At 30.1% G+C, this 16,974-nt stretch overlaps 1 protein-coding gene across 1 annotated transcript in view; it reads right to left on the bottom strand.

Moving 5' to 3' along the window:
- The window catches only part of LOC129966827 (vitamin K-dependent protein C-like), a 29,232-nt gene extending 12,743 nt beyond the window's left edge, over window positions 1–16,489 (bottom strand). The window contains exons 1-2 of the mRNA XM_056081407.1: window positions 16,425–16,489; window positions 9,964–10,046 (exon numbers count right to left, since the gene is read on the bottom strand). Coding sequence (XP_055937382.1) covers window positions 9,964–10,046; window positions 16,425–16,482 — 141 coding nt within the window. The 5' untranslated portion in view covers window positions 16,483–16,489. The remainder of the gene's footprint in view (window positions 1–9,963; window positions 10,047–16,424) is intronic.
- Window positions 16,490–16,974: the final 485 nt, after the last annotated feature.

Consider the following 16,974-nt stretch of genomic DNA (forward strand, 5'->3'; position numbering starts at 1 on the left):
GACCCTCTTATATTCTCTTTTTAATGAGTAAAATCTCTTCAAAAATTTGAACACTCTAGAAAACTAGCTTTTAAACAAAACCCCCGAAAATTTGAAAATAATGAAATTCTTCTGCTTTTATACAGGAGAAGAATGTTATTAAGGCTTATAAAAAATTAAATTCTTCAAATGACTAAAGGTTCAGAAACTTTATGATAAAGCTAGATTTATTGGAAAAAATATCAAATTCTTAAAATGATTTTTAGAAAAATACAACGAAACAAATCAAATTTTTGATTAAAACCGCTGCCTTGTCATATAAGCGAATAAAATGTTTGCTACTGTGTTCAATAAAACGTTTCCCATTCAACAAAAATTGCAAATCACTTTTAAGTAATTTCCACCATTCCATTGTGATTTCATAAATTATTTGACAAGAAGTTGCTACAAACTAAAGAAAAGTCTCTTTAATGATCACTAATGAATTTATCTACGAGGGGAATTTATAGAAATGTATTCCAAATTCCAAGAAGATTCTTTTTGTTCATTTGAATAACAGAGATGATAGCGAAATTACATTTTTCCTGAAATGGAAAAGAAATAAAGAACAACAAATAAAAAAACTAAATAATTTGGGAAAAGTGGAATTACACGACCTGCTACTCGCTTTTAATTATTTTGCGTTTTCTCTCAGGATCTCACATCTCATTAAGACAATCTTTTTCTTTTATCTCTTGCATATAAGATAAAAATAAGTAAACATAACTTTCTTTTTAACTTAGAACTAAAGGTATTTTGTCTCGTTATTTGGTTAGATTTCTTTTTAAAACCTCTTTATGTTTTTGTAGATTCCAGATCGAAAAATATGCTTAAATAACACTGAATGGAAAATGTGAAGCTTTTTAAAACAATTTGTTGGGACCAAATCACATGACCCTGTAATCTAAAGAATAATATGTCGTTTATGTTCATATGAAGAATTTTGCATTAAAGATTTTGACAAATGTCATAATAGTACGAATCAATGCTATGTTTTATTTCGCTTATTATAATCATCAAATTAATCAACACTTTAAATCTCGCAATGTGCGTACTTAAGATTCAATTATTCCTCGCAATGTGCGTACTTAAGATTCAATTATTCGTTTATTCATTATCAACTTGTACTATATCAAGGAAGTAAGATATAAAAGTTAGTAAATTGAAACAAGCTGATTTTATATTTTTCCTTGTTTGCTGTCTCATATTAGTCATATTGTACTAGTTAAACTCAGGTTTTTTTTTCTTTTTGAGGAGTTGATAAATAAGAATTTTTTTAAACTAAAATTTAAACTTTGAATCCAATAGAAACTATAACCTACAGTTAAGTAACGATTTAAAATAAGTGAGGATTTTTGGTAGTAAGACTGAAATTGAATGTGATCTACATTTTTCTGTTATTGATTTTGAAATTAATATTTCCCTTTTTAGAATTAATAGTAACACTTACTGAAAGTTAGATTCGTTGATTAGGAATTTCATTTTTGAAAATGAAGTTTCCATAAAGAAATAGAATTTTGCGATTTTGTTTCGATGATTCAGAGTTAGAAGTTTCTCCTGGCATCGAAGTGATTTCTTATCAATGCGGCGTATGCTTCATCATCACTTGGATATCTAATTTTTTTTAAACAAATTACAGAGTTCCTCTATAAAGAAAGGTAGATCTAAAACCGATAATGTACAATCAGTTCAAGTTATAATCTGTATGTGAATAAACGTCCTGTTCTTAAACTACTCTCTCCAAATTATCTCTTTTTTTTACTCTCCTTTCTTCAGCTGGTTATATAGGATAGCGGAAAATTAATGTAATTCAATTTCGCTTTATAGAGAATGATTAAAAACATGAAGATTTTGACTATTGCCATAATATGAGTCGATATTCTGCTTCACTTATTATCACTAAATCAACGCTTTATAATCACTTCAATTATAATCCCTTATAATTAACGCTTTAACCCTCCCACTGTGCATGTCTAAAATGCAATCATTCATTTATTTCTCATTAACATATTATTTCAAAGAAAAGAGAATATAAAGACTATTTATCGATTTGAGAGGAGTCACGGAGTGCTTGAACTCAAGGTTCTTAACCACCGAACATAACAAATGAATAGAGTAATGGCACAATGAGATTCCTTAATAAGTGGTTGGGCAAGGAAATTTAAGGATTGGCTTAAGATATATCAATTGGAAATAACGCATGAGAGATATAAAGATTAGTCAATTTTAAAAAAGGAGATGCACGTATGAAAGTAAATAAAGATAGAAACTCATTTAATGAGTAATTGTACTCTAAGAATGCCTTTACAAATCCTTATACATACAAACGCCAGAAACTGGAGAGAGAAAAAAAAAACTTTGTTTCAGCAATCATCCGCAACAACAAATCAGGCTTCACAAATTTGGACATTCCTCGTAAAGCATAAATTATTCGGTCAAATTATTTTGATAGAGTTAAGCGTTTTAATTCTTCTTAGACGGTTTCAATATAGCATAGGAAGTATTAACTATACTATAAGAGTTTCTATAAACTCAGGCTGACCCAGCCAACCCTGAAGATATGTAAGGTCACCATTCTGTGAGGCATATGGAGATTTGTAAAAACCATGTGACTTAGTCACTTTTCGAATAGAATAATTTCATCTTCACTAGTGGCCTAGTGAATTAAGGCATAATTCTGCATAATAGAAGAATTTTATGGGTTTTATTTTAGACTGTGCTCTAACCATTATTATTTAGAAACTGATGGACTTATTTATGATTAGCAATGAATAGGGCTAATTGCTAAAATTACACCTGATTTTCCCCAAAGAACATAGATGTAGCCAAATTTCTACCGGAAAGCCTCAGTAAGGCAATCCGACTCAATATCTGACTCATTATCATTAAATCAGATTTTGCTTTGTTCACTTACGATGCTTTATCAAGAATTGATGATTCTGTGGTGGATGAGATGTTATATAAGGAGAATCACTTTAAATCTAAAACAAAAGTTTTTACTCATGTCGGCATGAGGAATTTTACTGAAGGTTATTTTCAATATATATATATATATATATATATCACGACTCATTCGGTAATTGTCCAGACATGTTCAATAGTCGGAAATAGAACACCACCAGTATATTATCATTCTTTGACAAAAAAAAAAAAGATCCAGAAGTTATGCCCATTTAAAAGAAGTATTTTCAACTAGCAAACCAATGGAATAAACTTTAAAAATATAATTTGTTTCAAAAAAAATGATTTGTCTAGAAAACTTCATAAGGAAATGGGAATGAGTATGCAAAGTTTAAATATCGGAATTGGAAAATAAAAATTGAATTAAAACTTAAAATAGAAAAAATTAAAAAACTCTAATAATAATTTAAAGCAATGATAACGTTGAAATTTATCTCTTCAAAATAAGGATGATTTATTGCTCCGACCATGATGCGGAGTGCTCTTGGCATTTCGCAAAATTCAAATAAATTTCAATTACCTTCAGATAAATTTCATTAAATGTCATCTTCCGATATTAATATTTGCTGTTAAAATGAAATGAGTAATGTTAAATATTTAATCTGTACAAGTGAACTGTTTAATCTAATAGAATTCCACATAACTTTATTCGTTAGTTGACTTCGAGCCCAACAGTCCATATATCTGTTTTAATTGAATTTTAAAGTGGAAATCTTTTTCTCACAGATGTGCATCTCAATCCATCATCCGTATCTCAGATGAAAATATATATAAGATAAAAAAAATTTCTCTGTAGGCGAGAGTTATAGATATTTATTTAGCGATAGTTACTATTCTTGAATTTCCCTTTTTTTTTAAAAATAAAAACACAATGAATAAGTTTAATACTCTGCCTAAGAAAAATGTAAAAATGGAAACAATCATTTTTCTTGCTTTTCATTCAGTATAATTTTCTGTTCATACATAAATTATTATTACAAAAATTTTAAACATAATTATTGTATAATGAACACCTATTATTAAATTATTAATTAGTGAATCTTTAGTACCTAAGGCGGTTACTGTAAAAAAGCACAAATATTTGAGGTTGAAATACATAGAAGATACTAATTAGTGACCACATTTGAATAATCAGGGATGAAGAATTTATGGTAATTGTCAAGAAATATATATTAGAGCTTAGAAAAGATATATTGAATAGCTTCTAATAATTAATAGTGATTAGTTTTCTAATATGTTTAGGATATCTATGTAATCTCAACAATAGAATAATAAGCATTATTACATGTCACTGAGAAATAATGGAAGTAATAAGAATTATAAATCTTTTTTCTAAACTATTAATTTAATCTTTAAAAATGCATTTTTCAATAAATAAATAAATAAATTATATAAATATTATAATTACTCAGTTGCCGATGGGATAACCAAATTAGAAATCTTGTACATCTGTATATATAAAACTCTAATGCATAAAAATCAATGATATTGCTTACTATCGAATGGCAACAATCAAATATAAACAAGCTTTCATATTAATTTCAGATTGCTTAATTGAACGTTTCTTTAATTACATGTAATTTAATGCTTCGCTTAGCTAACTAATGGAGCTGCAAAATATTATTAGAAATACTCGGATGAGGGTTCGTCCGTGCTCGAACATTTACAATCCATTCTTTCAGAAGAAATAAGATGGAAAAAAACCCCAAGAATGTCGAAATAAGCGTCAAACAGAAAGTCTAATCGAGCACGTAAAAAGGCTTAACAGTCGCTGGATAGATAATTGCTAAGACTTACATACAGAAACTGATGTTGATATCTTCCAAAAACATTAGCTCACTAAAAACATTTTTCATCGTCTTAAAATTCAAAAGATTACTTTTCTAATTATATCAATTTCATCTCCAGACATTTTGTTTTCTTTAATTTTAAAGTTTAATTTAATACACAAATACTTTTAATGTCATCATGAAATTCTAATTTATCCTATATTCAATCGCACTCTTTTGCTAATAATCAATTCTGAAGTAAGATTTTCACTTTCGCTTTTATTTCATAGTATATGCACTTTTTAATTTGCACGTGATGTAATTTGTAGCCGATTGATTAAATTATATTAATGTTTTTCCGTCATATAAAATAAAAATGCATTTAATTTTGATTTTTAACAGCCTAAAAAGTCAATAAAAATTCAAATCAAAATGTCAAAAGTCAAACCCCTAGTCAATAATCTAGGTGAATAAACTGGTCGCTAATGGTGGCAAATATAAAATATTTTGGAATAGAACAATATCATCTATTATAAATGTCTGGGACTTTCTTGAAAGCAAAGATAAAAAAAAAGGATTACAAAACAAAATAAAGCTTAAATTTTTGCTTGCGCTACGTAGTAATTATCCGACATGATTTCCCTTGGTGTCACTGGCAACAACCATTCTGTAACTATTTCTCTATTATGTGAAATTATTCTCTATACGCAACTTCAATTCTTACACTCTTGTTCATAAAAAAAAAATCGCATTTCCTAATGAAATGAAAACCAGTTTCAGAATATTTAGCTATATGCAATTATACATGCAATATTAGCTATATGCAACTACACATACGGCTATCGCACGCGTCTCAATGACTGACTTCACAATGTCTGACATGAAATATGAAGGTGGTTCAAAAACTATGGCAACAAGTCCTCTGAGAGAAGAAAAATTATGCACACATCCAAGGAGATCGACAAAGGTAAAAAGGTATTGGTGCATATTATTTTTCCACATAGTCATCATGGTTGTTGAAGTATTTGTGTCATCGGTAAATTAATCTATTGAAACCGAAGTACTAGAAATCATGATCCAGGTTGTGAATCCGTATAACGATGACTGTGTGAGCTTCGGTATCAATTCTGGAACAGCGACCCGTCAAGTGCTTCCTCAACAGTCCGAAAAGAGTGAAAATCACTAGGTTCGAGATCCGGGCCGTAGATAAAGAGTTCCAATAGATTCCCTCAAAAAGGTTGTCTAAATTCTGTTAATCGAGGCCATGTGTGGCCGGGTATTGTCACAATGACACTTTTCAAGAAAAATCCTCAATGCGTTTTCAAATTCCCTTTTTACACTTCGCACTTTAATCACTGACCATGTATCCGTCAACATCGTTATCTTTTAACAAAAATTTCGGAGCTCTAGGACCGAAATAAGCTCTATTTATCGATAGTGCTGATATCAACTGATTCTATTTCAGATATAGAATTTAATTTGCGCATAGAATAATTTGTGTACCCGTGTCCCAAAAATAGTGACCTTATTTTTTTGAGCTACGGACATATATTAGCTTATGAAGGTTATGTTATGATGAGAGAAAGCTAGAATATGGCTATTAGTATGTACTAAATAAATCCTTAAGCCTCCATTGCATTAATTTTTTTTACCTGTAATTGTTTACCAAAAAATTATAGCCATTTTTAATAGATGCAATTGTTCTGAATATTCCTAAAAATATATCTGGAAGAAATGTAATGAAATTGAATAAAATATTTTTCGTTCTCTGTGGATGGGTAAACAAAAAATATCTACAGTAGCAGGGGAATTTCATTTCTAAATAGAGTCGCTTCTATGACGTTAAGAGCTATTTTTGTTCATTCCAGGAATGTTCTGAATATTCCAGAAGAGATAAAAGGGTGTGCTGCGTATTGATTTATGCCTTTCGAGCTGGAAGTGGGAATTCGAAAATACGAGAAGATTTTTCGTCGGAAATTCAAAACAACCTTTTTCCAGTATTCTTCGAAATGTTGATATCAATATAAAAGAAGACGAATGAGCGCTGAAAGTCGGAATCTCAAAATATTGTTATATTATTTCAAGATTTTTTTTATGCTTTGAGAATAGCTTTTGCAGAATTCGTTTTACATTAATTGCATTTTGCATCATAAAAATAGGGATATCAAAAACTCAAAATTTCTGAAGGCATTTTTTTGTTGAAGTTGTAGTTTACCAACATAATGTTGAAGTAATAATATAATAATTCTGAATTTCAATACAGGAGTTCTTATTTAGTTCGAAAAAATTCTACTTAATTTTTAAACTGCAGAAATTATAGCAGTTTAATAATATTGGCTTTATAAGACTACTGAAAACAATCTCGGTTTTTTTAAATATGTTTTAAAAGCAAGTTTTCAGTAAAATACAAATATTGATGAAAATGACACTCAATGGATAATTTACTTTTTGATTTACCTTTAAAATATTTATAAGTAAGTATTTACTTTTTATGCTTACAGTTCATGACAGAATTATGAGAGAACTACAAACGGGTGTAATTCATCTTATCCAATTTCAACGGCTTTTAATTCTTGAATTAAATGTAACTTATTTTGATGCAAATTAATTTGAAAGATGAGGGAGTTTGTTAATTAGACTCCTGACGATATTTTCTTAGTTGCTTTATCACTTCACCCCACCCCTTCAGACAGTGGTTGCCATAGAAGTGACTTTTGTATAAGGCTCGCCCAAAAGATGTGTTGAGGCGTCTTAGTGATAAGATTTTACTTTAATATCGCAGGTCAGAGAGTCCGATACTGAATTTCTTTCATGACCTCTTATGCATGTAGACTTGGTGTACATGGTGCATGTAGATATATTTACCGTAGAGTGTACATTGTCCTGATGTTGACGTGGTGTTGATGTCTAGATTCAAAATAACAAGGTTTATCCCAAAATGATTCTTTACATTGAAGATACTTATATAATTTGAATAAATAATCAATAGAAGAGAATTATACTATTGTAGACGTGGTTATCATATAGTGTATATTGTTCTGATGTTGGCTTAATGTTTAGATTCAAAACTACAACGCTCATACCAAAATGGTCCTTCACATTGAGATAGTAATATAAGTTGAATAAATAACCAATTGGAAATGGCTATATTGCTGCCTTATCCTGAAACTGAATCTGTGCTTAACAATTCCTTTTGCCAAGCATTCAAGATGCCAAAATACTATTCAAGAGATTCTTAATATATAGGATCATCACATAATATAACTTTTTCTTTGACTGGAATGCCATCTAGAGTACGAGGATGTGAAGTTGTTGTATCAATGAGTTGATTGTAGATTCCTTGATTGCATCATACTGGTATTTATAGCTGTGAGGCCTCATCACCGATAACGAATATGTACCTCTTTATGCATAGTCTCTTGTAATAGGAATTAATTTGCATGATTCTCTGCACTCATGATTGTTTAGTTATCCAGTTGCTTGTATATCATTGGAATATTTAAATTTTTTGAAATCTAAAAAATCTATTAGTTTTTATCACGAAAGTAACTGAGAAATCGGGAATAGGAAATCCACTCTATACATTTGATACATTCATATATATCAAGGGATAATGCATTTTTCTCATATTTAAGACTATTTCATTCTGAAATGGCATCTTTCCGCATGACATCGAATGTCTTTATATATTAAATTACTAAAATATAAATTTCATATATTTGCTTTGAAGATTTAAATTTGAAAATAATACTGATTATTTATCAATATTTTTCTTGCGAATAAACGAATAAGCAGCCATCAAACCTATGTGAAAAACATGAATATAGCATTTAGATTAACTTTTTCCACAAATATATTTTCCTGTTTTACAGTTTTTCTAAGAATATAATGGTTTACAGCACAATTCATCTTCGATGTAAACATTTCAAGAAAGGGACTCAATACTGGAATGACTGATTTCTATACATTTTGGTCCAATAAACTATTCGGAAACCATTTTTTCGAACATAGAACGCCACTCTGATATCGATTCCCGCGATACAGAACTTTCCATTGACGACAACTCCACTTTTTTTATTGTATTGACTCCGCTTTGCGTTGTGCATTATCTAATGATGCATTGCGAAAGCCGCTTGATTTCGATGTCACATTGCGAAACATGATGAAAAAGATCATGGTGGTGAGCCATTTGTCTCCGTTCTTCTTACCGTGATTAATGATCAGCCGCTCATTATCGATCACGTGAATGACTTACTTTGTCTGTTGAAAGAACTGATGTGAACGTTCTGAATGGAATGCGTTATTTATGATTTGTTTTCATTCACTTCAACTAAGACTTATTATTTTCTCGCGCGCAAAGTGAACGAACAGAAAATACTGTAATCGCCAAAGTATTCGAAGCTCGAGATTTTGACGAATATACTCGTTTTAGTTCCTTTTTCAATTTAAAAAGAACAATTTTGGAATTAATGTCTGTCTGTCTGTCTGTCTGTAAACACGATAATTCAAGAAAGGAACTTTCTACAATTTTATGTCTAAAAATGACTAAAATTTTGGTTTCATTTGTTAGGTGAAAAAGTATTTAAAAAACACAGTCGCTAGTTACATAGTTTAGTAAAAACGTTAGATTCATGCCAAAGATTTATATTTCGTAAATATTGTTAGCTAATGTTATGAAAGGCATTGTGAATATGTGATCTTGCCCAAGATCCATAATTTTATACAGTGCGGGGGGGGGGGGTAAGACCTTAATTGGAGAGTATGCGAAAAAGTTTCGAAAAAACCATTCTCGCTAGTTTGGTCTATTTGGTCTATTAGTAGTTTTGGACTTCATACAAATAGCGCCCTCTGGAAGCGAATTTAAAAAAAAAATTTCAAAATAGTCATTATATTTATAATTATAATTAATAAGACCTGAAAAATATAAAAATTTTCAACTTTTTAGCGCATTAATTAGTGTGTTTTAAAAGTTTGTTTTATTGAACTTATTCACTTTTTTTATTTTCTTACACATATAGAATAGAATTTCGTAATCGTTAAAAAAATTCGGCCCGGAAATTTTGACTAATTATCGCATTATGTTTATTTGAGCAATGATTATATTATATAACTTTATATTATCTTTTATTCCAAAAGTATAATCCGGATAGACTTTTCTAAGAATATTGTACTGAAACAGCATGCCTTTCATTTTATTAAAGGAATGAAGACTCACCAAAAAGGGAAATTCACCGTCAAAGGCTTCGTCTCCTCCTACAATACGCCCGTTTCGTATCGTTTGTTTCCCGCATTCCAGGGCTGAAAGAAAGGGAGAAAAAGGGTTGATTAATTTTGGTCGAATATAGTGGAATTAAATCACATACAGATTGGTACTGAAAATCCGATAAGCAAAACATTAAATGACATCATTTATAATAGTAAAAAATAAGTCATTGCATCTTAATGTGAAATGTAAATCCTTTGGTAATTATACATACATATCCAATTTTGTATAAAAGTTGTTCAATAATTTTTTTGCATATACAAGTAATTAATACAGTGATCTAGATGAGCGTCAGTCGCCTCAATATATTCATTCAGAAAAATGCAGTTATTATTTAATATTAAATAGCTAATATAAGTTTAATGATCACAACAAAGACTTAAATATTGTTGATTAAATTTCTAACAAAAATCACACATGATTGAAATTAAAAGAATTAATTTATGTACACTTTATATTCATTAAATTCATGGGACACTTTCATTTTGGTATCCATTATTCATATTGTCGGAGGAAAAATGACGCGTTGTCACATTATAACAGGATTTGTTATGAATCATGAAATATTTATTCCCAGCACCACCACTACTTTAAATACTTGATTTGGTTGAATGATCGCCACAATAGCAGATTCAGAAAGAGATAGTGAAATCTTAAAGGCCATTACCGGCTACGGCTCATATCCTCCTGTGGGAAGTATGTTCTGCCTTCAATGGAGGTATTCAGCCCCATTCCATTACTCTACCCGTCAAGAAAGCAAGAACTTACTTATTTAACCAGTAACTTCTTATCCATGCTTTCATGTACTCCCTTGCTTTAGGGATTGAAGTTTAATCAAAGCCGGAAATAAATCGCCCACATCCTGTCTAAGAATACGGGATAACTTGAATTACGTTTGTCATGGTAATGGCAGTAGAAATTGAGGATGGTGTCTTAAAGGTCACAATTGAAAGGTCATATTCACATCCCTTTATTAGAGTGGAGGTAACTCATCTTATAACAGTACTATATTCACCAATGAAAATGCATAGATTAAGATTGTTTATACAGCTATTATGTTTCATGCTTGTTGAAGTTTATGGCCTGATTGTAGCGTGACGTCGTTTCTGTCTCTAACAGAACCACCGGCATTCTCCCTTAAAAGATACATCCCTTCATTGGAGTAAAGGTAGCTCATCTTATAACATTACTATATTTACCAGGAAAAATTCACATTTTAAGAATGTTTGTACAGCTGTTAGATTTCATGTATGGCGAATTTTATCAGCTGATTGTGGCATCACATCGCTACTGTCTCAAATAGGAGCCCCAGCACTCTTGCTTAAAAGATACTCCCTTTCATTGGAGTGAAGGTAATTCACCTTATAACATTACTACATTCACCATGGAAAATGCGCAGCCTAAGATTGTTTGTATAACTATTAGATTTCACGCATGGTGAAATTTATCGCCTGATTGTGGTGTCATGTCACTATTGTCTCAAATCGAACCATCAGCACTCTCGCTTTGGAGATACGTCCCTTCGTTGGAGTGGAAGTAACTCATAACATTACTATACTCACCAGGGAAAATGCATGGCATAAGAATGTTTAACAGCTCTTAGATTTCATGCCTGATGAAGTTTATGCCTGATTGTGGTTACTGTCTCAAACAGATGACCCACTCGGAATAAGCAATAAAAATATTCAGTATTATTCTCACCATCTAAGTGTCCTTTATACCAATACGTTAAATAAGAAAATGGTGATATGAAGCGATAGATTCCCGCCCAATCTATTACCATCCGGAAATCATAAATACATCGTAATGAATCGTTCCGGACGTCTCTCTCATCTAATCTAGCTGGAAGCCGAATGAATAATTCAGGAGCTCTGCTTCTCCATTCAGTCTACTTGTCAAACGGATTACGCTTTTCTCTGAACTCCGGTGAAAGTTGGATATGTGTGAGAGCAGGGATAACTACGATTTCGTCCTCAATTGCGTCGCGTACAATAAAAGAGTTTATTCTGAAATAAAAGAATTATTTTCACTTTGAGACGCTTTTGAAAACATAAATTAGCATTTGCATGATTAGGAAAACAACTTTCATTTTATTTCGCAAGTAGAAATTAGATTTTTCTAATTGTGAACTGTTTGAGGAATTCTGTTGTGAGGAATTTGCCACAATATAAACAATCATGTGGAAAGAAATTTTATCGATAGTAGTCTATGATTTTTTTTTCTAAATTGTAATGCATTTAACAAAATAGATTTATTAGATTAGAAATTATATGATAGTTTGTGCATACGCATACAAACACAAATTTTTTTAAATGTAGTAGTAGATATGCACTTAATCACGAATACTTTTTATAAATCAAAATAAAATAGTGCAAAAAATAACTTGGACAAGTTGGCGTAAAAAGAACTTAAATCAGGAATTCTGATATATGTTAATAAAAAGAACACTTTCAAACCATTTCTTAATACAAATAAATTATAATATACAAAAAAAATAAAGAAGAAAAAAACAGTATTTAGTAAAGGTAGATTTTGAATTTAAGAGAATAACGTTTAATCAACAATCATATTTTATAGACGTTAAAGTTGATAAGAAGTTATTTTATTTAAAAAATTATTTATGGCGAAAAATACAGAAAAGTACATTGAACTTTTCCTGTAAATGCATTTCCAAGAGTGTTTTTTTTTTTTTTTTTTTTTTTTTTTTTTTCATAACTGAATTATGCTTTTTCACAGTTCAGCTAGACATATTTTTTCAACTTGATATAAAAGTTATTTTCTGTATTTATATATTTTGACGACAATAAGTTTGTTATTTTTATTCCAGTTATAAATTGGTCAGAGCATAAAATTAATTTCAAACAACAAAGAAAGCAAAATTAATGAAATTATTTATTTTATTAAAGATGATTTGAAGAATAGTGTATATTCTGTCACACAATCATATTTCCATTTTCTACAATAATTATAATTAGTTTAACCCATCCGATTTAAGGAGTATATAATTTTATATTTGATCAGAATTTTTTTTAATCAAACGCCAGGGGATCAACAGGAAAAAAAATGACACGGTGAATTAGACATCATCTAGCACTATTTGTAAAAAATGAATAGTTTTGAAATTTGCTAAAAATAAAGCGGTGTGTAAGTGGGCGTCTGTGTTTATGTATATCTTTCATTTGGTACTACGCAGACGAAACCGTTTGACTTAGTAATGCAATTTTGCAAAAATGAAATTTTAAGGATAGGAATGTGCACCCCAAAGCAATTTCTTTGAAATTTTTAATATAGTTTTAGTTAGTAAAAATAAAACTAGATTTCGATATTGTTTTTTTTTTTGCCATAACTTCCGAAAATACTAATTAAGAAAAATAACTTTTATATTATTTTAAGATTTTTTAAAAAAAATTTAATTATGCCATTTTAGATATCTTGGAAGTTTTCCTGTGCTATTTTTCCCTGAATTTTCATAAATTTTTAAAATTTTCCTTTTATTAAAAATTTTTAATAATACTTTCATTGTTGCAACGAAATTGAAATCGATTTTTATTGTTTGATCAAATATATACTGGAGTAATTATTTTCCACTGATGAAAGCAAAAGAAGGTAGAATTTTGTTTGTTATTAGCGGTGTATGTTTGGAATGGAAAAAAGAAGTAAGGAAAATGAAGGAATAAAACAATTTTTTGGATATATAAATACGAAACCGTCCTTTTTTAAGGCAAAAAAAGACAATTGCTTATAACATTCATAAAAACTCAAGATCGATTGATTTAAAATATTTACCCTCAGAAACTACAACATTTGTTTCATCTTTTGGACAATAAGTGAATTCCTCGAAGAAAAAAAGTCTATTGTTCAGATGCAATTCAGTTCTCCAGCCAATTTTCGATATCTGCATGGGAATTAAACATCTATCTAGAAAGGGCCCCTTCTGCATGTAAAAAAAAAGTAGTAGTCTGAAAGAGCACCATCAGGTGAATATAGCGGATGGAACAACATATCCTAATGAAGTGATTCTAAAGTTTCTTTCAATGCTTCGGCAGCATAACCGCGACAGTTGTAGTGTTGAAAAGCAACCTTGTCACGTCTTTCGCCATATTCTGGACAATTCTCATAATGCTTCGTTGAAACCTATTAACTATTGCTTGTAGTACTCACCACTGATGGTTTGATTGGGTTGCAGTAATTTACTATAAACTATTGCTTCATTTTCAAATTGCCTAAATTGTTCTTTGCAGGTTGTATTCGATGAGACATGTTCACCACGAATGTCCAACGGCAACTGATGTACATGTGTTGTAGTTTTAATTGCAATTAAATAATTATGCAACATAACTTTCCACAAAGGCTGTTCGTTTGATTTAAAAATTAACATATCTTTTAAGCTAAAAAATATTTATTTAAAAAAATATTAGCCAGAGGTTACACAAAATTGTTTAAAGGCTGTTGTTAAATCTTTCAAATAAAACTTTCCCTATTTATGTGAAAGCAAGCAGATATTAATTAAAACTGGATGGAGTCCTTTTTAAACATAATCAAAATTAAATAGTCCCTCCCTGAAATAATCGTTGCAAACCAATTGCCAAATGCGGCCAATATTAGTGATATTTAATATTAGTCATATTAGTGAAAGCAAATTGTAAAGGTGGTATGAAACTTATTATTAAGGTTTTGTCTTTATTACATAGATATACAGCCATGTCATTTAAAAATGATTGTTTTTTGAATTCGTTTTCCTAGATTTTTAGAAAAACTTGAATAAAATATATTCAGATGTAGATTACGTGCTAGTTAATCAAAATGTCATTACTTTCATGTTGCTCCTTAGCAGTTTTCCATTCCCTCTTGCAAAGGTTTCTAGGGTTTGAGACGATCCATTTGGGAGAGTGGATTTCTTTACATTTGATTTTTAGGCTTTATGTTATTTAATTGATAATAAATTTACGCATTTTCCTTGTTGAATTAATAATGATTTTAAAAAATTATTTCATTCTTTTTAACACTCGAAAACAGTGAATTTCCTTGAATAGGTGATCTTCTGATTTGGGTGATAGTATTAATTCAAATTATTACTAATACTAATTCATAATTTTTTTGATGAAGAATTTATAAATAAAAATGAAATAATTTTATATACCCATTAATAATATAATAATATAATATACCCATTATTTCAAAATTATTACAAAAAATAGCTTGCAAATTATAAAAAACTCTCTTGCAGTTTTCATCCATAATATTTATATCATTAAAAATCTTTCATCTTACAAATAATGTGCATTATAAAGTGCAAAGTCAAAATTGCACTCAAGGAAAGGTGTGTATAAGAAATATATAAACATCACTCGATTTCGATTTTAATCTTATTTATATATGAAAAAAATATTTATTTTTCATTTCCTGTGGTAGGAAAACAAACTCAATACAAAGCGAAAGTATTGCAATTGCGAAATTATTAAAACATGACTAAATTGTTAACGTTTTAGGCCTTCTAGAATTTTTTTGAAAATATGTCCGTTTGTCTTGTATAAAAGAAAACTAACAAAATTAGCTAACTAAGAAAATGTAATTAACCAATTGGAAAAATTCTTCATGTGGTTCTTATACGAAAAGTCTATACCTGAATCAAATTTTGGACCAAACCATAATCGGGAAAAAGTAATTTGCAAAGTATATATTTATATTTTATAAGTACATATTTAATTATTCTCAAAAATGGTATCTTTATCTTTTTGCAGTGGTATCTTTTTAACAAGCACGTTGCCATTCACGTCCAAGAAAAATATTACGGACAATTTTTAATTATTCTTTTTATTTAGTTGAGATTTACTTTTCTTCCACGAGAAAAGTATTATACAAACTTTTAACTTACGCTTCTATCTGTAAGTGCATTACCTCTTTGTCTAGTGAAGATATCTAACTCGTTTGATTACCTAGTAAATATCAAAATGAAGTTAATAAAAGTTTTTTTCCTTCAAATAACGAATTTAAGAATGGAAAAAATGGTAAAGGCAATTAAATTAAGTTAATTGAATTTTAAAATAGAATAACAGTTATTATTAATAAGGATAAAAGACATCCAAATTAACGATGAAAAGCATCAACACTATGTTGTCAAAAGGAACCAGGAAAAATAGAATATTTTGAATAAATTTCGAGAATTTTTCTGCTGGCGGCGTATAATAGTTGTATAAATTCAACAACAACAAAACTATTGCTGTTTTTATTTTCATTATATGAGGCATCTTCATGTAAACGCAGGAAAAGGTAAATATTTCCAAATTTTTATTTAAAATTTTTCTAGTGCTCTCATCATACTAAAATTGGATAATTTACAGTAAATTATCCTCGTTTAAAAAAAAATAACATTTTTTTTTTCTCAAAATTGATTTATAATATTTTCCACTCACCTGGTGGAGCTGCCACCGCCACCATCGCCATCCATGTCGAAAGGACGATTCCCAACATTGCCTGCATCAAGCAACTCATGGTTGTCAACTGTCACCAGAGAGAGATTCCCTCACACCAGACGAGGCGAAAAAGTGAGAGTTTTATAGGTTTCGCAGGTCCAAGGATGTGCGTAACCTAGTGACCCCTGGGGGATGCGGGATTGGTTAACGCCCTTGACACGGTGCGAAGGGAGACCTTGCGCACTTTTGCCAGACTATCGAAACAACTGATTTATTTGCTGCTGCTTCGGATTGTTTGGAGACTGCGGCGGATTTCCGATTTCTGGATCTTCGATCCCATGTGTGTCAATGCCAATTATTCCGGATTCGATAACAGGAAATTTGAAATTAATCAAATGCATTACGATCTGAGGACGCTGGCCATTAAGGCTTGACAATGGCAGCGTTTTGTTTGGGTCGGATTATTTCCTGGTGACTGCTGGAGATTAAATGCTTTTGCATCATTTGAATCCCACCGGATGGAGATTTAATTGTTTTAATGTCAGATTCA

This window comes from Argiope bruennichi, chromosome 4 (assembly GCF_947563725.1).
Source record: "Argiope bruennichi chromosome 4, qqArgBrue1.1, whole genome shotgun sequence".
Lineage (NCBI taxonomy): Eukaryota > Metazoa > Arthropoda > Arachnida > Araneae > Araneidae > Argiope > Argiope bruennichi.